General features: G+C 41.2%; 1 protein-coding gene across 3 annotated transcripts in view; it reads left to right on the forward strand.

Moving 5' to 3' along the window:
* PRDM5 (PR/SET domain 5) overlaps positions 1-21,643 on the forward strand; it is a 90,546-nt gene that overhangs the window by 5,497 nt on the left and 63,406 nt on the right. For all 3 annotated transcript variants that reach the window (XM_081021957.1, XM_081021958.1, XM_081021959.1), the window contains exons 3-7: positions 8,163-8,285; positions 14,553-14,751; positions 15,703-15,877; positions 18,733-18,825; positions 19,123-19,244. In XM_081021957.1, coding sequence (XP_080878083.1) covers positions 8,163-8,285; positions 14,553-14,751; positions 15,703-15,877; positions 18,733-18,825; positions 19,123-19,244 — 712 coding nt within the window. The remainder of the gene's footprint in view (positions 1-8,162; positions 8,286-14,552; positions 14,752-15,702; positions 15,878-18,732; positions 18,826-19,122; positions 19,245-21,643) is intronic.

A 21,643-nucleotide genomic window follows, 5' to 3' on the forward strand; every position in this document is an offset into this window, starting at 1 on the left:
GTTGTTGTTTAGTTGTGTCCGACTCTTCGTGACCCCATGGACCAGAGCATGCCAGGCACTTCTGTCTTTGACTGCCTCCCGCAGTTTAGTCAAATTCATGCTGGTAGCTTCGAGAACACTGTCCAACCATCTCGTCCTCTGTCGTCCCCTTCTCCTTGTGCCCTCAATCTTTCCCAACATCAGGGTCTTTTCCAGGGAGTCTTCTCTTCTCATGAGGTGGCCAAAGTATTGGAGTCTCAGCTTCAGGATCCGTCCTTCCAGTAAGCACTCAAAGGGCACTACTACTTGTGACAAAACCAAGACTGACAAAATGTAGTTGAGAGGGAGAGAGAGACAAATACATACATAGAGAAACCTAGGGAATTATAAACCTCTACAAAGGCATGAATGGTCACAACTCTTCCAATTTAAAACCAATCCAGACTACCTTTTCTTAGTTAGGGCCATATATTACAGGTCTGTTCTTGAATGGATAGCATTTCTGATGTTTTATCTAGTTTAAATGCCTGTCTTTTTAAATAATGGTGGCATGGCTGCTTTTAAATTTTAAGCGTGCTCTTATAAGAAGTGATCCACTTTGGGTGTAGTTTTCCTTTAATAAATGCCATTTTAGCAGTGGTGCTTGTTTAAATATATTCATTACCAGGGGCACCAACTATCTGGGTGCCTGAGCATCCACAAAAAATTGTTGTGGGTGCTGCCCAACGCAACTTCTGAGGTCTCGTAAGGTCTCGGAACCTGACTTCCATTGCCACCGGAAGTCAGGTTCCGAGGCTGGGGAGTGTGTGGGACATCATGACATCACACCGCACTGTGACACCATGATGTCATGTGCACTGGGTAACAATAACCTGGGACCCAAGTTGGCTCCCCTGTTCATTATGAAGAACGAAGATTCTTTTTGTCTAATTAAAGCTACCTAGAAGCACAATAATCTTCTAAATGCTGTAAATGGTTTAATATTAATATGTTTGAGAGTGTGACAGTGTTTCAGTGACACGTATATGTTCTAACAGCAAACCATAAAATCAGCTTTTATATGGTTCTTTGACACTTTTTCCTAGCTTTCCCCCTCTTTGACCTATTTTTGGAACCTTGCACAGATTCCTGCATACCGCATTTTATGACTTCCTAAATGTTTGAACCCAAGCGGTTTACGTTTACATACACTGATCTGAATACAAGTGTTGTTGTGCATTATGAATCATGCTGTGAAGTGGCCTTGAGCTGCAAGCCTGTGGCTAGGGACACGTAAAGTAAAAAGCAGCTGTCCAGGTTTACATAGATAGCCATTCAAGAAATTAGGAAGGCAGCTTCAAGTTCGTGACTGTTTTGCTGGAGCTCATATATTGTCTATTATTAGTAGTAGCAGTATTAACCACATTGCTGATCACTCCGGTTTATGAGGAAATATTCTTTGTAGGTTACATAGAATCTGAAAGACCCCTAATATAGTTCCCATCCATTATTTAGTGGGGTGGCTTTTTTGGGCAGGGGATGGGTCAACTGTAAGAAACCTGCCCACATTCAGACAGATTATTTTTACTTTTGTTATTTAAAAAATCTGGAAAGTATTTGTCACCAGGCCCCCTTCCTGTAAGTACCCTCCATGAAGAAATGAGAAAGCCCTATGTTTTGTAATTGTTAGTGGGTGATACCAGACCTGGAGGACAAGGACGATCCATTGGGAGGGTGAGGGTTATTGTGCCCCCAAATCACTGCGATTGGAGTTCAGCTGGAAAATAATTGACCAATTTAAATGCTAGACCTCTCAGTCAAATCAAAAGATCACCTCACCTCTCCACTCTCCTTTCCACCTCTTTCCAGTTGAATTCTGAGTGTTTTCTCTATCGACTCGGGGATCTTCCAAACTTCCACTGGCCCTGCCACCTTCCCCTGGGAAATCCTGCTGTTTACTGCTGAATCTGAGCAAGTATCAATCAGGTTTTCTCCGGATTAACATTTGTTCCAGTTTAAATAATAAGATGATAAGATAAGATAAGATAAGATAAGATAAGATAAGATAAGATAAGATGATGATGATGATGATTAGCACCCCATCCATCTGTCTGGGTTTCTCCAGCCACTCTGGGTGGCTTACAGCATATATAAAAACATAGTAAAATATCAAACATTTTTAAAAAATGGGTTTTCAAGGGAAAAACAACAGGTGAAAGACAAAACTGCTCTAGAAAACAGGGGACAAGCAGAAAACCGCTCAGACTTGTGCTTTGGAGACACCAGAAAAGCAGAAGTGTGGATGAGCCCTGTGTTTCATTTCTCAAAAAGCCAGTCTGTGTGGGGTGGCAGGATGGGGGGGGGGCGGTCATATATTTCACGCTACGGAAAAACTGAGGCAACTAAACTATTCCGAGGACTGGGCACTGCCTGATCTCCCTTGGCATTACCTGTTAACGGCGCAATGTGGTAACGTGAAAGACTCCTCAAATCACTATGATTTGCCTCACGATTTGGGCTACACACACCCCTAGTATCTTTTTTGTTATTTTAATGCTTTTTATTGACTTTCCCCCCCAAAAAACCCAAAATAAAACAATCTTTACAATCATTCTTAGTGTCATCTTATTTACATTGCGTAGAATCACACCTCGACTTCCTTCTTTCCCAGTTGCGGTTTTCTTAATATACCTCTTCTCTTACAGTTTCTTCTACTTTTCTATACACGTCACAAGAGTTATGTTAACCCTGCTGTAGTTCTTAAACTTCTACAGTTGATTCCTGTATGTTACAAATTTACCCCATTCTTCTACAAACTTTGCCCCTTTTTGGTGTCGAATTTTATATGTCATTTTCGCTAATTCTGTATATTTAAAAAGTTTAGCCTGCCATTCCATAACTGTTGGCATCTCCGATGACTTCCATTTTTGGGCTACAAGAACCCTACGCACATCCCTAGTATCCATGCCTAGCACTGTCAGGCATCAAAAGTACATACTCATTCATGTAAACAAATAAAATTCTGCTCATTGAAAAATAGGATATCAGGTAGAAGGCTAGGCTGGGATTTTTCTCCTTGACACTTTGGTAGGCAGGGAGATTTGGATGTGTTGCAGCATTCCAGCATGTCTTTCCCCTCTTCATATTATGAAATGATACAGTGCTAGGAGGGCTGCATCAAGTGCTTTTTATAAACATGCAGTTCAGATCTTAGATCGAGCCCTTCTGAGCGTTTGTTGAGGCTGACTATAGCTCTTAGTATGCTTGGACCTTCAAAGCTCTGTTGATTTCATTAAGGCTTTGGGGATACTCAGTGCATTTGGGATTACAGCCCATATCCTGTGGATGTGTGGTCTTATATGACAGAGCTATTGCTTGATCTCCGATGAGACTAGTATTCTTGGAGGGCGTCTTAAGGGAGCCCTGCTGGGTGGTTTGGTGTTTTGCTTTGTAAAAACAGTTCCTAAATGAAATATTTTGTGCTCATAGAGTGACAGTATTTGTAATCAAGTGACATCATTGCTCTTCCTGCAATGCTCTTGCAGCTGTCTGCTTTTGATGAAATTAGGCATCAATACACCCTCAGCTGATGGGCTTCTGAGGGTTGAAACAAATAACAGTATCCTCAATTCAGTTGCCAAATTAAGAACCATGGCATGAAGTAGTAGGGTATGCAAACATTTTATCTGTAAGCCACAGACCACTTGCTCTGAAGTTATCTCATTGAAGTTACTTCACTAAAGACCACATGACTAATGCAAACCAACACTGGGCTTGGCAGAACATTTATTGGGCTTTACCTCTCTGGATAAGTCTCCTAAAATACCATTAAAAATATTTGCCATCACCTACAATATTCTGCAGAGGACTGAAGGTCCCTGAATATTAAACAGCAATTAATCTCTATATATTCCTTTCTATTGATAGTCTATGAATAAAGTATCCAAAGTGCTGGCCTGGTTCGCACCTAACGCTAAACCATGTTTTATTAAACCATAGTTTGTTTGCTCATCTGAATCAACTTAATTGGGGTTTGTTTAATCCCAACAAACCACAGTTTGAAGCCATGGTTTGTTGTTGGTTTATGAACCTTGATTTGTTTTAACTATGGCCTGATGTCACATGTAAACCCAGTACTCTTAACCATGGTTTGTTTGGCCATCGCACTCCAGATGCACGTCAAGTTGCAAAGTTACAAGGCAAGAGCAGCTGGAAAGCAAACCAAACTTTATAAAACCAAACTATAGTTTGTTTGTTCAATCGACTGTGGAAAAGTCTTCATCTTTTAAATTTTCTGCCAGAATTGGAAGCAAATTGCAGGCATGGTTGTCCCTTTTGAGGGAATGGCGTTGGCAAATTTCAAAAAGATAGATGCAACTTGCCCATGGAGGGGCTGCACTCCATTAGATAGAGTCTCTGAACGGCATATTGCTCTAACCCAGCAGCTTCAAGATCAATGCAAGGCTAACATTTAGCTTCTAAGAGCATCCCATACTAGGTCTCATGTGTTCTGTTTCAAAATTAAATTAGAGTAGTCACGGAATATCCCCCGCCCTTGCTGTTTATATGGGAATGTAGTTTCTTGCCTTTCTTATTTAATAACAATCCACCAAATGGCCTCCAAAATTGCAAGCAATGTGTTTACTGAGTGCTGTAGCAGAAGCCATCTGTTTGTTATCATTGCTGTGCTGACATTTCCCCCTCACTGGCTGTAAAGTATTTGACTTCAGCTCACAGCCATGCTTATGTAGTGCAACAGAATACATCCCGCTGCTTAATCCTTTTGGCCAAACGCAACATAATTTCATTTCAAACTTGAGAGAGTCATTTAGCAAGTTGCCTGAGCCACATATGCCAACATGAGCTTTCTACTTTTTTTTTTTTTTTTTTTTTTGCCATTCACCAATAGCCTTCCCCAGAGTGCTTTTTTTGGTTTTGGTTTTTTAACCAACTTGCATTATTGGCTTGCATCAAGGCCACCATTTCACACTGGTGGGTAGTATTCACTGAAGGTGTTTGAATCTGCATTTCACTGCTGTATACAAACCAATGGCACCCATTTCCTGAAAGTTGTAATCTCTTGTCTCCCAGCTTGTGGTAAAGTGGTTTCAAAGGAGTTGTTAGTTCCCTAGTTATTTTCTTTTTCCAAATTAAACAATCTGTTGTACCTCACAGAGCTACAGTTTCCAGAGTGGTTTCAGAACTGGTCCTCTTTCCAGGGAACTAATTCTGGGTCTCCTAACAACTATCAGTGCATGCCCTTAACAAATTACAGTTTCCAGAATTCATTGTGGGGAAACCACAACTGTTTAAAGTGGTATAATGGTGCTTGAAATGTAAAGTGTGGATGTGACTTCTGTCTGTTTAATGGTAATCAACAGACAAAATAGCAAAACTCCCTTTAGCTAAGAATAGAAATAATGTTCACATCAACTGCAAATGGCTAGAAATCATGACTGATTTTGGTGTTTTTCCCCCATCACTGTATAAGTGATTAAAGGCTTCAATCCTATACCCATTTACCTTGGAGTAAGCCCAATTGCACAAAACTCACATCGGTAGGTTTTCTAAATTCCACTGAGGTCAATATACTTTTAAACAATCTAACTGTGTACATGATTGCAGCCATAGTATTGTCCAAAAGGAAAGCTCCAATTTTCCCAACTGCATTACTTGTCTTCTTATTTTAATGTACAGTTTTGTGTACGGCAGTGGTCCATTCAGGCTTTCAACCCTTTCATGTTGAAAACACAGCATAAACTTGTGCTATTGTGGAAATGTCAGGCTGTTTGAAACACGATAGCTTTAATTTCATCCATATTCATGCAAGAATTAACACTGGCCTTGCTTGTCTGTCCCAAACAAAGTCAAATGCATATAAATATAACTTTTTGGAGCAGATTTTGTTTTTTCAGAGGCACATACAAATCCTGTTATCTTCAAAAACAACTTATATTCACATCTCTGTCTCTTTGGGGAACAAAATCTCTCCGTGGAAAAAGAGTAGGAAATTGGAGAGACTTTTATATTGTTTTGCAGAACCTTGGGAGCAGTTAAATAAAGAAAATAAGAACAGTGTCAAGAATACTCTCTTGTGGTTTTTGCTAAGTTTTGTCATAATAAGGCTACCTGTGTCTGTCAGTGAGGAAGTAGGATGTCCCTTCCCGAGGGTAACTGAGACAAAAAAGCTTGTATGGTGCAGTGGGTATCGTGTCAGACTAGGACCTGAGACACTCAGGTTAAAATCCTCATCCAGCAATGAAGCTTACTGGATGACCCTGGGACTGTCACACTCTTAGTCTGACAAACCTCTCAGGATTGTTGTGAGAATACCGTATTTTTCGCTCCATAAGACACACTTTTCCCCTCCTAAAAAGTTAGGGGAAATGTGTGTGCGTCTTATGGAGCGAATGCAGGGGGGAGGCAGGCAGGAATTTTGGGTGATGGGTTGAATCTTACCCTTGAAATCTGGAACCAGTGCTTTTCCTAACAGTTTCTCATTCCTTTTGGAAGAGATCCACCTAACCTTTTGAAAAGTGTGGTTTCAACGGAATAATATTTTCTCCCCAGAATTTTCCTGTTTCTGTCCAAAGTGAGTACACAATGCTAAAGAAGTATATTATAATATCGCTCAGGAACAATGGTCAGTTACAGTCCCTTTTGGCACAACAGTGAACAGTTTGCTAGTTTGTTCTTTTATTTTCCAGGTCCAAGGTCTTAGAGGCTCAAGTTAAAAGATGGAAAAGGAAAATATATATGAAGTATTGAATAGACTGCTTTGGTTAATATTATTAAAGCACTGCCTTCCCTCTTCAGAGACCCTGGAAGAGGGTCCATTACTGTTTCGTAATATGAAAACATTTTCTTAAAGGAATTGGGAAAATGCTGCAACCACATGTGATGAGGAGCAGTACAAATGTGGGTTTTGAAAGGCAAATGAGGAAGAATGGTTGGAGTTGAAAGTGCTAAGGAGAGCACAGATGTGTTTACCTTTTCCCAACCTATCTGGGCAGCTTGCCAGGGGCTTTAGAATATCTTAAATAATTTTGTCCAGAACATTTCTTCGGGTAGCCCATTGCAATTATTATCTCCAGCGCATCCATTATTTTTTGAAGGCCTTTTAATAACATTTAAAAAAATTCTTTGAATATTGTTGATCATAATTTTTAGTATTTTCTCTGCTGTTTGACAGTGGTTGGTTGGTTTTTAATCTTTTCAATGCAGTTGTAGCTCTTCTGTTGTGTAAAATGAGATGTGCCTGGCCTTGTTTTACTCTTTTGTTCAGGTTTTGGTGTGAATTTGTATTATTCTTCTACTCCAGAGTTGTTCTTATTTTGCTTATTATCACATAGCCTTTATTATGAGGTGACAAATATAAATAAAAAAAATAAATAATCCAGCAGTGAGAGTCACTAGTTTATATATTTTTATTGGACTTGGCAGCTCAGCTAAAGAAGTCCTTTATTAAAGTAGACCACAGATGGGGAACCAGAGACCCTCTAGATGTTATGGGAAGCCAGCTCCCATCAGTTGCAACCAGCATAATGCCAGTCCAGATGAGTACATTCCATAATACTGTACTGGTGCTAAAATAGCCCACCTCCACCTCACTAGAAACTGACAATAATCAGACTTGTGCCTGTGGGAGTTTTAGTCTGATACCAGGGGGTGGTCAGGTTTCCCTATGCCTGCTGTAGACCAAGATAAAATGGGAGCAGGTATGGGTTTGGAAGTGGGATTTGGAAACTATCTAGTTTTGTGCTTTTGACAAAACCAGAAGTGTGGGAAGCAAGCCCTTCCGTAGGTAACTTATAGCACAGGTTTTCTCCTGTATTTTTTCCTCGTGTGGACTGTATAAGATGCTTGAATTCCATAGTTAACCTTTTGTCCTGTCTGAATTAATGATGGTTGTTGGTTATCCAGTGGGGCTATTTGACTTTTGATGTAGCTTATTAATGAATATGAGCCCTGAGAAAAGAAGGCTGTCAATTTGAAGAGAGTTAGCAAAAGAGAAGGGCAGTTGGTGATGGAGGTACATGGGCCAAGGATGTGAGACATGGTGAATTCCTGGGAAAGTGACAGATTTGCTTCTTCTGCCAGGCAGAGTAAGATAGGCTAGGAGGGGAAACTCTGGTGATTTACAGTGGAATATTTTAATTGTTCCGCAAAGTTTTAGTTTTGCTTAACGGTTTTTGCCATTGCAGGTGCGTGGGAATAAAGGTGAGGTGCTTTATGTGCTGGATGCCAGCAGTCCAAGGCATTCCAACTGGCTCCGCTTTGTACATGAAGCACCATCCCAGGAACAGAAGAACCTGGCTGCTATCCAGGTAAATTTGGTAAACACTCATTATCCTTAATCTCCGTAAAGGATTGCTCATTTATTTATTTATTCCCCTGTGCCAGCCTGGAAACACTGTATGAAAAATTTCAAAATTCACAGGGCGATACCTGTGCACTTTTTTATTGGCAGTCAACAGACCATTGAAACATTTTGTAGCACTTGACAATCACACTTGATAAAATTTATAAACATGCACGTGGATACAGCTGAAAAACACAGAATTAAAATACTAGACAATATTGATAGATATATTTATTGGGAACAACTAAAACGTCCCCCAAATAGTGAATGTGTTTTGTGTTCTACAGAACTCTCCACTAGGCAGGATTTTAAACAAAATCTGAGGAGTGGGGTGAGAAGGAGAGAAAACTCTGGTCAGGGTGTTGGAGGCCAAAAGACTGTGGTTTGTATCCGTGTTAAAACTGAGTGCAAAGGGGTGGTAGACTGACTTAATTTGGTTAGTCTCTGCTGTATGCAAAATGGATGCTAAGTTGCACCAAAGGACTGCTGGGATAAAGAAAAAATAGTGGCAATTCCTCCATTTTTTGAAAGTGCGTAATTTCTCAGGCAGCTACTCGGAAGCTTTCTGCCAAAGACAAGTGAAAGCTATAGGTAGCAATTAAGTCCATGTCCCAATAAAATCCATTCTTCCATGAATTTGTCCCCTTCACAATTACCCCAAATCAGTAGTTCGTCTTTAGTTAATTTTTATCCCAACTAATAAAGGTAAAGGTAAAGGACCCCTGACAGTTAAGTCCAGTCACAAACGGCTCTGGGGTTGTGACGCTCACCTCGCTTTACAGGCTGAGGGAGCCAACATTTGTCCGCAAACAGTTTTTCTGGGTCATGTGGCCAGCATGACTAAGCCGCTTCTGACGAAACCAGAGCAGCACACGGAAACACCGTTTACCTTCCCGCCGGAGTGGTGCCAATTTATCTACTTGCACTTTGACGTGCTTTTGAACTGCTAGGTTGGCAGGAGCAGGGACCGAGCAATAGGAGCTCACTCCGTTGTGGGGATGTGAACCACCGACCTTCTGATTGGCAAGCCCTAGGCTCAGTGGTTTAGACCACAGAGCCACCCACGTCCAACTAATATTCCCTCCCAGAACACTTTCTATTGGATTCAAACAGAAGAGTTTTAAGGGCATACTTAACTCTCCCACTGATATCACTGGTAATTTAGATAGCTTGGGTTGTATCTAGTACTGCTGTTCCACTTGTGCAACAGAACTACTCTACTCATGCATTTGCTTTAGCTTTGACTTGATTCTGCCTTTAGATTGGATTCTATGAAATTAGAGTAAAAGCTAGGCAAGAATAATTTTACAAATATCCCCAAATCATGCCTTATAGATTTTCTGGGGGGTACGCAGAGGTACGCATACCCCTAAACATTTTGTGAATCTTTGTACTTTTGACCATTTACTGTATTTATTCTTCCCGATTTCAACTATAAAATGGTGATTTTCTTGAGTCAAAATAAGAGTACCTCTAATAATTTTTTAAAGAAAAAAAGCACTGGATATAAGAAATTAAAAATAGTGGCTAATCATACATCCACATTCAAGCAGATTAGCTTTGTATGCTGTGTCTGAGCTATGGAAATTCTAAAGAACTGTAAAAACTATTTAGAATCTGAAGTCAGTTGTGTGAGTATGCTTTGTTAAGCGGATAAGAAAGCCAAGAGTTGTAGGGAGCATCAACTATCTCTCCACTCCCACCCCGTCCTCAGATGCATGATATACTTTTTGACGCCTCCCCCAGTGGAAGGAAATGGTTAATCAAAGTTTTTGGAATACTGCCAGATTGAATGAGGACTTGTAAGGCCATGTATGACATATAGCTATGAAGTCATTGGCCTTTTGTTCGAAGTTGTAATCAGTGTGACAGCAACAATAAACCTTCAGTCTTTTCTCCTGTCATTCAACTGATCAATGAACATATAAAATTCACAATGCCTCTCAAAGCTAAATGTGTTTTCTGCTTGCTTTCCTGTACCTTAATCCCATTTTGAGTAACCTGGTTGAATAAAAAGGCCTGCATTTGCTCCTGTGTTTGCCAATTCCATTTTTATACTTTTTTTTAACAATGGTGTCTGCTGGTGACTACTGTATGGCGAAGGCCCCTTAGCTGTTAATGTCAAAACTCTTTATAAACAGGATCACAGCCAACCCTTTCTATTCAAGCACTCTGTTCATTAGCCACCAGACATTCTGGTGGTCTGGACAAGCTCAGCAAACTGGAATAATGAAATGGCAAAGGTTAATGGGAAAAGAGGTATTTACTGTGATGCAGTAGAGTGGTTTAAAGTCATACTTAACAAATGTAATAATGGAAGATTAGTATTTGAGAATCAGTCAACACTGTAATAAATATGGCACAACTGGTCTGCCTCTCAGCCTAAAAGGCAGGCGGGAATTTGGGAGAGGAGGTAAGCCACAAAGAAATCCAAGACAAATGCATCTTATTATAAGTAGACAAGGAGAGTCTTGCTGGCTCAAACCAAAGCCCTGTCTGGTCCAGGATTCTGTTCTCACATTGGCCAAACACATGACTATGACAAGCCCATAAGTGGGACATGAGAATAATAGTCCTCTTCTGCTTATGATCCTGCTTGTGATTTTATATATTTACCTATTGCAATATTTACTCATCATAAGGCAAGTTTGAGGTTTTCTGTTCATTTCTTGTGCTGCGCATAAACAATTATATTAACAAAAAGTTAATGCCCAAATACATAGTGTTTGACTTTTATAAGAAAGCAGGGCCACCTCCTTGTTTGAGGGGATCCATGGCAGACTGCACTCCCTTTATCAGTAGTCATCCTATATCACCACCATCATTCAAATATACAGTATAAAGCCATCAAAGAAGACTAAAACAAACAAGCACAGGTTCCAAAAACAATAAAATATATCCAGCAAACTCCAAAAACGATAAAACCACCCATCTAAATCTAAAAAGCAAAACAATTTCATTGGCTGTAATATTTGAACCGCCATAAACCTTCAGTGAGCACCTAAACATCATTGTGCCAGGCATCTGTCTGATTTTGAGTGGCTAGTCCGAGAACTGGAGCTACAGGAGTAAAAGCCCAATTTATAGTACAGGCTAAGCACACCCATCTGCTGGACAGAGATACAGTAGGAGAGATGGTCCCATAGATACCCTGGTTCCAAGTTGTTTGTTGACATGGCAGTCCTGGCAGCAGTAGTGCTGGACACTTTGCTCTGAGCCACTGTTTAAATTTCTAGCAATGTAGGGTCATTATGGGAAATTAAAATGGCAGCTGAGTGCATGTATTTGAGCATGAAACTTCAGCAGTAGTCTTAGAATCTTGGTACAGGGCGAACGAAGGCTAAAACCGACACCCGGGGCGGGGCAAACCGCCGGCTGTGCACGTGTTGTGCCGCTACGTACGACACATGCGTGCGGTGTCACTACGTACAGTGCATGTTTGTGACACCACGCATGTGTTGTACATAGTGATTTGTCGCCGGTGCCGCCCCAGCACCGTACAGACGGTGGCGGGATCTTCTGCTCACGGCTTCAGTGGCAGCAGAGGGATCACACCGCCGTCCGTATGGCGCTCGGGTGGTGCCGGCGGCAAACCGCTATGTACAGTGCAGGTGCGACGTTGCTATGAACAGCGCATGCATGTGACACAGCACATGCGTTGTACCTAGAGGTTTGCTGCCGGCACTGCTCGAACGCTGTATGGACGGTGGCAGGATCCTCTGCTTGCAGCTGCAGCCACGAATGCAGCTGCGGCGGGGCGAAAACCCCACGGGGTGCCTTCTTGTCACCCCTTGAGACATGGCACCCGGGGTGAACCGCCCCCTGCCCCCCCCCCCCCCCCCGCGATGCCACTGTCTTGGTAATCTTGGTAATCTTAGAAACTTTTGGTAATCTCAAACTTTTATCAACTCATGTCCCCCTTCTGGATTTTTGTTGCCTTCTGCCCTTCCCTTCATGCCCTGCTCCTAACAGCAGAGGTATGGATTTCATACAAAGATTGTAACTGAAGCAGTGCTTGGTTTTATAAATGAAGTCATAGTCTTAGGAGCCTTGGTTTGGTTTGGGTGTTGTTTGGTGTTACCATACACTCCACCCTGCTTCCTTAACCATGGTTTGTTTGAGCTCCCAACCACAAATGATCAACAAACTGCAAAAGTTTTGACTCAAGAGCAGCTGGAAAACAAGTCCAGCTTTGGAGAAACTAGCCATGGTTTGTTTGATTGTCTATGGGACAACTTGTGGTTAACTAACAATTTGTTAAAACAAATTATGGCTTAGCCATTGTGTATCAGGGCCTTTGTGTGGCTGGACATATGTTTCCTCGAAACAAGAAAAAGTAAGAGCCAAATCTTTTTACATTAGGAGGGAGGGGGGAATGTCTTATAACTTGATTTATTTTAAGTTTTTATTGTGGTAAATTAAAATTCCCTGGAACATGCAACAGTGCTATAAGAGGAAAAAGTAACTCTTTGATGAAGGCAAGATATCCTGATAGCTATCTGAACTCCACTGTGAAATACACATCTTGAAGAAAATATGTAATTAATTTTCTTCTCCCCATTCCATCACTGATGTAAGAGCAAAAAATGTGTCTGGTCCTTGAACACTGTTGCTTTTGACAAGTTTTTCAAATTAAATTGACTTTCCCATTTCATAAATAAGTCATTTTAATCCATTACAGACCTATCTAAGCTTTAGAAGTAAGATATCCCCTGTTGGCAGTTTCAATGAATCTGAGCATATTGCAAATTAAAAATCATTATCTTGCTGTAGCCTCACAAAGCTTGTCACAAAATATATGGCTATGTACACTGTAAGCAAGGCTCAATTAACTTTACTGGATGTTGATCAGATAAGAATTATGATTTACGACAGCACTTGGCAGCATTTGCTAGGTAAATGTGATTCTCCTTTTGTTTCCTTTGGAAGAACCCAAAGCACTTTGCTCATCTGATAACTGTTGCCCATGTCTGCATTACCATAAAACCGTTGACTGAACCATATGAAAGCAGGTCCATGGGAATGAGAGGTGGGCAGAAGCAAGAGGCTTGCAAATTGCAATAAAGCTATAGAGACAGAGCACAGGGCGCACTGCAGCACTGGAGTTTTGAGAGGACCCTGGGCAAAGTGTCCTCTCATGGACTTCCTCTTATGTAAATATAGGTCCCATTGGGAATACCTGGCCACAGTGTTGGAAGCAGCAGGAGTAATCCATGGGGGGCTGGGAACTGGCATTGTAAGCTCTCAGAGTTCCATAGTGCAACTCCATGGCATCCTGAAAAATGTCAGTGGGTGGCTTGCAAACAGTATCCTGACATCCCAAGGGACCTGCTAGCTGCCTAGGGTGCTAGTGCTGAGCTTGATATACTGCAAAAGCATGCAAAATTAGTAGGGGGGCTTCCACAGGATACATGATTCCAGCCGTCTGGAAATCAGTTACCAACTGAAATTAGGCACACAACTAGTATTCTGATATTTAGACAGCAGTTGAAGACATTTTTGTTTAAGAAGGCTTTTCCTAAAATGTGACTCAGACATTTTATGGACTATTAATTGTACAATTGAATCGCAGAAATGGTTTTATTGCTGCTTGTTCATTGAGTCTACAGGGGTTTTTTTGTATTTTATCTTACTTTTCCTTCTGTCGTACACTGCTCTGGAACCTTTGATTGTGAATTGGTTTATAAGTCTGCAAATAGTAAATAAATAAATAACAAGCTCAATTGTGTCTGACAGGAAAAGTCAGCCTTGTGGTACCTTAAAGACTAACAGATTTACTATGGCACAAACTTTTTAAAAAGTGCAACAAGACTATGTTGTTCCTGCTGGAACTTTAGAGCAATATATTATTTTCAAAACAATGGGTGAGATTGAAGTAAATTGGCTGACCAGAATGAGCTCTAGTCGTGCAGTGGGATTTCCCCCTCTCTCTTCCACCTGTATGCCCCCCAAATCTGCTGTAGGGGGCTAGGGAAACCCCCAGAATGGGTTTAGGGCTTGTGGGGGTGCAGAGAGGAAGGAGAGGGGAGAAAGTCCTATTGCACAAGCAGACCTTGTTCAGCTCATGCATACCCTGCTTAACACTACTATGAATTCCACCTTGTATCTGACAAAAATTACTTGTTCTTGTATCCACTCAGAAACTTAACTTGTATTTCTTGATGCTTTTAAAAATTAATTTAGCTGTATGCTTTCCTAAAGGGACCGTCCAATCTCTTGCTTTCCCCAACAGGAAGGAGAAAATATTTTCTACTTAGCTGTTGAGGATATTGAAACAGATACAGAATTGCTGATTGGTTATCTTGACAGCGATATGGAAGAAGTAGAGGAAGAAGAGGAGGAAGTAATTACTAACCAGGAAGAAGATGACAATATCATCAGCAACAATGGTAACAGCAGCCATAAGGAATTGCAACAAACTAGTGAGAAAGGTATGGAATGAAATTAAGCTGAATGGACATGATGCACATCTGTTTAAAAGCACACAGTCATTTCTTAATTTAAGAAAACAAGGGGACCTTTTCTGTATAGCTGAGGATTTTGGTAATTTCAGTGTTCTGAACAGTTTACAAATTGCAGCCTTTGGAAGCTATCAAGATTACTTCAGACTTCATACCTTTCTGCCTCAGTAACTACGAAACAGGATTCTATTCTTAAACATTACTGAAAAAAATCACACCTCTCTATGTGACTCTTTTATAAGATTATTTCAGTTTTAAAATATATATTTAAGGTGCTTTCTCAAGCGTCTTAGAAGGCACTCACAGCAAAAGACTTATCTTTGTTTAATGAAATAACATAAAACTCCAGAAAATCAAACAGCAGTCCATAAGTAAGGACTTTACAGAAGTGATAGAATTTACATAAATGATATAATAAAACAGAACACCGTCCCTCTTCCCCAAGTTCTTTCTTTTAGGTTCTGTCACCACAAAACCTCTTCCTTGAAAGTTGATCTTTCTGTTGGCTGGAAGGAACATTGCTTCATCTCAGTCACCTCAGCAACACAGCAGTCTTATCAAAAGAGTTGCCACTTAGGAAACAGAAACGGAAACTTACAGCCCTTTATAATATAAAGAGCACCAGTGCTCTTTCCAACTGTCTGCAGAATTGTTATAGCAATGTATGCTAAAGGGTTACACCAAGACAAAGCGATGCAGAAAAATAAGTTGCACAGAAATGAACAAACATAATTAAATTTCTTTGCTGTTTTCAGATGTCAGCTGAATTAATCATGTTTCTTTTTGCAGTAATATGAACTCACCACAGCTTAGAAAATATTGTGGATCCTCCTTCATTAGAGCATTTTCTTAGAATATAAGCTTCCAAACATGTTATATGCAGGAAATGATTTTTCTGAATTTTTCTTCTTCGCTGTGCAGATTCTTTTAGTTGCAAAGAGGACCATGCCTGCCCTAACTGTGAATCCAGTTTTGCCAGCCAGGAAATCCTAGCTGAACACCTTCAGACATTACACCAAAAACCCAGTGAGGAAAAGGAATTCAAATGCAGGAATTGTGGGAAGAAATTCCCAGTTAAGCAAGCTCTGCAGAGGCAGTAAGTCTATAACATCATAAACTATGATTCCGTGTCGCTTAGATCATTAACTTGAATTTCTCTTCTTTAGGGATGGATGAATTGCAAAGTTAGCAAACATTTTTAGACTACTTTAAAATGTACATTTTTGAATGCACACTGAAAACATCTTATACCTGGAATATGACAGAAGTTGTGTGCAGACAGATGCACTGCAGCAGGTACACTTCTCAGAGAAGTCAGGATTGGCTTTGGCTTCCTGCTGAATGTTCCCTCAGTGAGAAACCTGGGTTTGTCCTGTGTTGTCTATGAAATGGAAGTTTTGGAGGAGAGGTTTTCTTCTGGGTAGGCTTTCATGTTAGTCTCCAAGCATTCCTTCCAAGTACCACAGCCCATGTTGGCTGTTTTCGCTGAACATCTTGGACAGTCATAGGCAAACTCTGGCCCTCCAGATGTTTGGGACTACAATTCCCATCACCCCTAGCTAACAGGACCAGGGTCAGGGATGATGGGAATTGTAGTCCCGAACATCTGGAGGGCCAGAGTTTGCCTATGCCTGATTTTGGATAATGCAACAAGCTTAGGGAACATCATCATAGCTATGAATGTATGGGTTCTGTATGGGTTGGGTGGAGCCATCTTCCTGACGATGACATCACTGCTGCTTACCTGGAGGCAGATGGGGTGGGACAGAGAGACTGCAAAGTTGGAGTCACCAACTAGAGAGTGGTGGCCCCACCGGTGTCTCTACACAGTCCTAACCTTGCCACCACCTTGACTCTTGAAGACCTGGTCCAGGTAAGAACAGCAAAGCCAGTAAAGGTAAAGGACCCCTGTACGGTTCAGTCCAAGTTTTGGGAGAGCATCTGTGTCCCACCACAAACTCCACTACTAGTTCACCCTCACCTCTCCTTCCAGTGTTCTCTAATATTGTGGGTGCTGTAGACTTAGCTCCACAACTTCTTTGAATGCAGTGTGGAATCAAGACAACGCCACTGAAAGCACAGCACATTGATTGCACTAAATTGTATAAACCCAAATAAGCCCAAATAAGTTATGAACACTCATAAGGACTCGTAAGAATTGGTACCTCAGATAAGTTTCAGCTGTAATTATTTCTCCCCAAAATGAAAAAAAGCAAACTAACTTATGTGATGTCACATAATATTTATTGTACCTAGAAATCGCATACGACCAAAGCTTGATAGCTCTGTTGGTAGAGCATGAGACACTTAATATCAAGGTTATGGGTTTGAGTCTCACATTGAACAAAGGATTCCTGCATTGCAGGGGGTTGGACTAGATGACCTTCACAGTCCCTCCAATTCTATGAAAACAGAAGAGAACATTTAAAATTGAATTAATAGCAAATAAAATCACATAACCAGAAGATCAAACTTGCAGCCTATTTGTAACATATTAAAATGAGAAAAGATACTATGTTTTAAAGGTATACATGAAGCAGCTATAGGTAGACAATTTGTGAGAGGTTATTAAGTCTGACATCTATATATATATAGAGAGAGAGATACATTTTGTTTCTCTTCAGGGGATTCAGCATGTGAAAATATTCCATATTTTAATTGTGTATTTTGTTTTTGAAAAAGCAACCCTGGGAATGTGTTTGAAGTGCAGAGGAAAATTTCTTAAGTAAATATTGTACATTGGAGCAGCAGCAGACCTCTGGAAATTATACAACACACAGTTCCTCTTTCCAGCAGAAATGGAACATTTTCTCCCCCATTGATTTGCATTCTGAGACACAATCTTTGTAAAAAGCAACCGTTTAAATAAAATGGGCATGGTTTCCCACCAAAGCAGGAATTTTAGAAGTTTTCTGTATATTGGTGTATATTATAAACAACGTATATGTAAGTAGATCACTGGAATGTAGTGGATTTATAGAGATCCATTGTGAATCAGTTGTTCTGGATGTGTTAATGTTTGTGGAAGAGGAAAAGAATGAAGGGTTTTCAAAGGTTTATGTTGTAGCTGTTAATCCCAACATGTTTCAGAAATAGTTTTCCTTCTTCACGGGCATTTTTTTTTGTCAGAATACCACAGAAAAATACTATTGCGTTCTGCAGCCTTGAAAATATGGAAGCCACCCAAAAAACTTTATTTTTGTTTTGACTGGGCTGATAGGAGTTGTAGTCCAAAATAGATTTTGCTGAGATTAGATTAAAACTTGATTGTTGATTTGTGTTGTGATCGTGGTCTCCCCTTCAAGACACCTAGTAATTAAAAACAACAACAAAAAGTATATATATAATTTAACTATAAACTTTGCAAATAAGATCACTCAATTTAAAGAGCATACATTATTGCATTAAGATGGCTAAACCACAAATTAAGTGACTCGTCATAATACTCTTAATTTCCTTCAATAATTCATATACAGTGGTACCTCGGTTTAAGAACAGTCCTGTTTACGAACAGTTCAGTTTACGAACTCTGCAAAACCAGAAGTAGTGTTCTGGTTTGCGAACTTTACCTTGGTCTACAAACGAAAACCGAATGGTGGAAGGGCACCGGCGGTGGGAAGCCTCATTAGGGAAAGCGTGCCTCGGTTTAAGAATGGATTCAGTTTAAGAACGGACTTCAGGAACGGATTAAGTTCATAAACCGAGGTACCACAGTGTATGGGTGTGTGTGTGTGTGTGCGCGCGCACACACACACACACACACCCCTCCCCCTTGAACAAATATCCCAGGATGTGTGGGAAGCCAGTCAATCCCTGAAATCTAATTGACCTTGGAATGTTTGCCTTCTGTTTTATTTTGGAAAACAAACAAACATAGCATAAATGTGGATGGCATCAAACGCCCACACAATTTAAGCAAATGCGTGTATTTTCTTTTGTCTTTCCTGACAGTGTTCTTCAGTGCACAGAGAATGTCAACCCGGGAGATCGTTCGAGAAGTTTTCAGTGTTCTGTTTGCAACACATCCTTCAGCTCAGAATTGAGGTTCCATGTCAGAATTACTGGACTGCTCTCATCCTGCTGCTGACCTCCCTTTTGCATGCTTGCTTGCTTTTCAAGTTCCTTAGTTGTTTTCTGAACCCTAACTGTGCAAGACGAGAAATGCTTTCATGCCTACCTGCAGTAGGTTATGCATGAAGTGACCCCAGAAGTCTTCTGCGCAGCATGTGTTAAGCGCACTCAAAATGCCTGCTGAGAGGCTGATTCTTTTTGGAGAGGGGGGAAGTATCTTATTTCTTGATGTATTATTTTTTCCCCACTCTTCCAACTCTCCAACATCAGCTACGAGCAACACAAAGAAGCATGCCGAGGTGATGCCAGGTTCGTATGCAAGGCTGACAGCTGCGGGAAGAGGTTCAAGAGCAAGGATGCTCTGAAAAAACACAAGGAAAATGTGCACACTGGTAAGCATAAAATGTTGAAATCGCCGGTGTTTAGGGAATCACTTCCCAGTGTTCAAGTTTCCTGAGCTGAATCTGGATTCAAGAAAATGTCGGCCTATCTGTGGCTATTAACTGGGAAAACCAAAGTGTTCAGAGGAAGAGAATGAGAGCTCCATGTTCAGCTCCATGTTGAGAGCCAGTGTGGTGAGTGGTTAAGAGCGACAGACTCGCAATCTGGGCAACTGGGTTCGCGTCTCCACTCCTCTACATGCAGCTGCTGGGTGACCTTGGGTTAGTCACACTTCTCTGAAGTCTCTCAGCCCCACTCACCACACAGAGTGTTTGTTGTGGGGGAGGAAGGGAAAGGAGAATGTTAGCCACTTTGAGACTCCTTGGGGTAGTGATAAAGCGGGATATCAAATCCAAACTCTTCTCTTCTTTTTCTTCAGAAGCAGGACACTTGAGTACCAGTTTGTGGAAAGAAACACAAGCCCATGTTTTATCACTATCATCTGGGCTGGTGTCAGTCCAGAGTACCCTTCTCAGAGGCAGTATGCTGGGATTTACAATTGGGGAGTGCGCTGTTGCATTTAGATCCTGCTTGTGGGCTTTCCATGAGCATCTGATTGGCCACTGTGGGAACAGGATGTTGGCCAAAGATGGACCTTTGGCCTGATCTAGCAGGGCTCTTCTCATGTTCTTGGGTAGCTGTATCATCGCAGGATGGCCAGAACTGACGTCCATGCCAGTTTGGTTCTTCCTGCTATCCCTCTGGCTGTGTGCTGGGCTTACCTGAGTGGCAGTGACTGCGTGCGGGAATTTTAACATGATGAGCGGTTTTCACAGATCCAGCCACTGCTGCCAGGTGAGCCTGTAGCCTGTGAGACACTGACTGGCCAAATTTACAGATGACCATTCACCTCCCCCCAAAAACCCCTCTGACAATCATTGTGGGCTTCCTAAGAACAACTGGTTAGTTATTGTTGAAGATAGAGTGCTGGACTAGGTGAAAATGGATATCCTTATGTGCTTCCGTTTTGAAACTGTTGGTCAGACATGGTTCAGAGCATTACAAGGTTACACTTTTGCACGCTACCTGGAGTGCACAGGGGAGGGCTAATGATCCTCCACTACATTTGAGTCTCCATGCTTTAAATCCAACTATGACTTGAAAGGGGCAGTCTCCCTAATCTGTAGTGTAATATTGGACCATAGTATGGGAAATTATGGAAGTTTAAAGCAGATGTGGCAAGCAGAGTTAATAGAAAAGGTAAGAGGCTCACAGGTGGGACACTGTCTGGCAAAGCCACCCTTTAAATATGGTATCTGCACACCTAGAGGAAGCCTCCCTCAAAATCATCTTCCACTGGTATTGGACACCACTAAGACTAGCTAAAATTAAACACAGGCTGTCTTTCCTTCTGTACTGGAAAGGGTGTTGGAAGCCTGGGTATTATATTCATGTATGAGGGAAGTGCATTATTGTTCAAAAATTCTAGATCAATGTTTTCACAGTTGTTTCTATTATTATTTCTAAACGACCCTTGAAGACTAATCAAGTCTTAGCACTCCTCCTACTGGATCTTAGCTCAAGTTGTGCTAAGGGTAACACAAACAATTAATTGGTTTTCTTCTTACTGTGGATTTTGAGGGAGTTTTAAAAACGTTTCATAAGGAAACTTGCACATTTGACGTGTCCAGCATTGTAAAGATGGCCACCGTTCTGCTGTTAAGACATAGAACAGCCATGTAATGTTGGCAGTGGCTCACAGATTAGCCTGAAGCATAATTGGGATGACTGGAAACTTTTCTTGGTATTAGTTAATTATGTTAAAGGGCAGAGGAAAACATGTATTAAAGATTCAAATCAGAAGAGGTTTTGGTGTGTTTTCAATTTATTTATGACAGGAAAATCTAAGAGATACGTGTAAACTTCAAGAAACTAATGGAATTAGAAACCTTGTTTTCTGCGCATGTCTGAACCTCCAAAAGAAGCCACTAGTCCTTACTTGGCTTGGAGAACTTGACAGGGAGAAAATACAATAGTGACACAAATGGTAGTTTAGCACCAGAACCTGGGACAGTAGCACTGTTGGAGCTGGAGGCAAGACTGAGGCCCCATCTGCTCTGCATGTTTAAAGGGGTATTGTAATGAGTATGGGTTGCTCGTGCGTAAGTTGCCGCCTCTCCTGGCTATGTTGCCTTGTTAAACCTTTCTGTCTGGACAGCCCTTCAATTCGTGGCTGCCTCAGTCGCTAGCAGAATCCGTCAGTGGGCGTTTCTTAAACCTTTTCCAACATAAAAGTAGTTTGACGCCCAGTCTCCTCCTACTCTCCCTGCGCAGAAGTCTTCTGCGCAGGGAGGGCGTGGGTAGCGGAGGACCCGTGCTCTCCCCACTGGTGTCCGGTGAAGAGTCCTGG

This window comes from Podarcis pityusensis (genome assembly GCF_964106645.2).
Source record: "Podarcis pityusensis genome assembly, chromosome: 9".
NCBI classification, from domain to species: Eukaryota; Metazoa; Chordata; class Lepidosauria; order Squamata; family Lacertidae; genus Podarcis; species Podarcis pityusensis.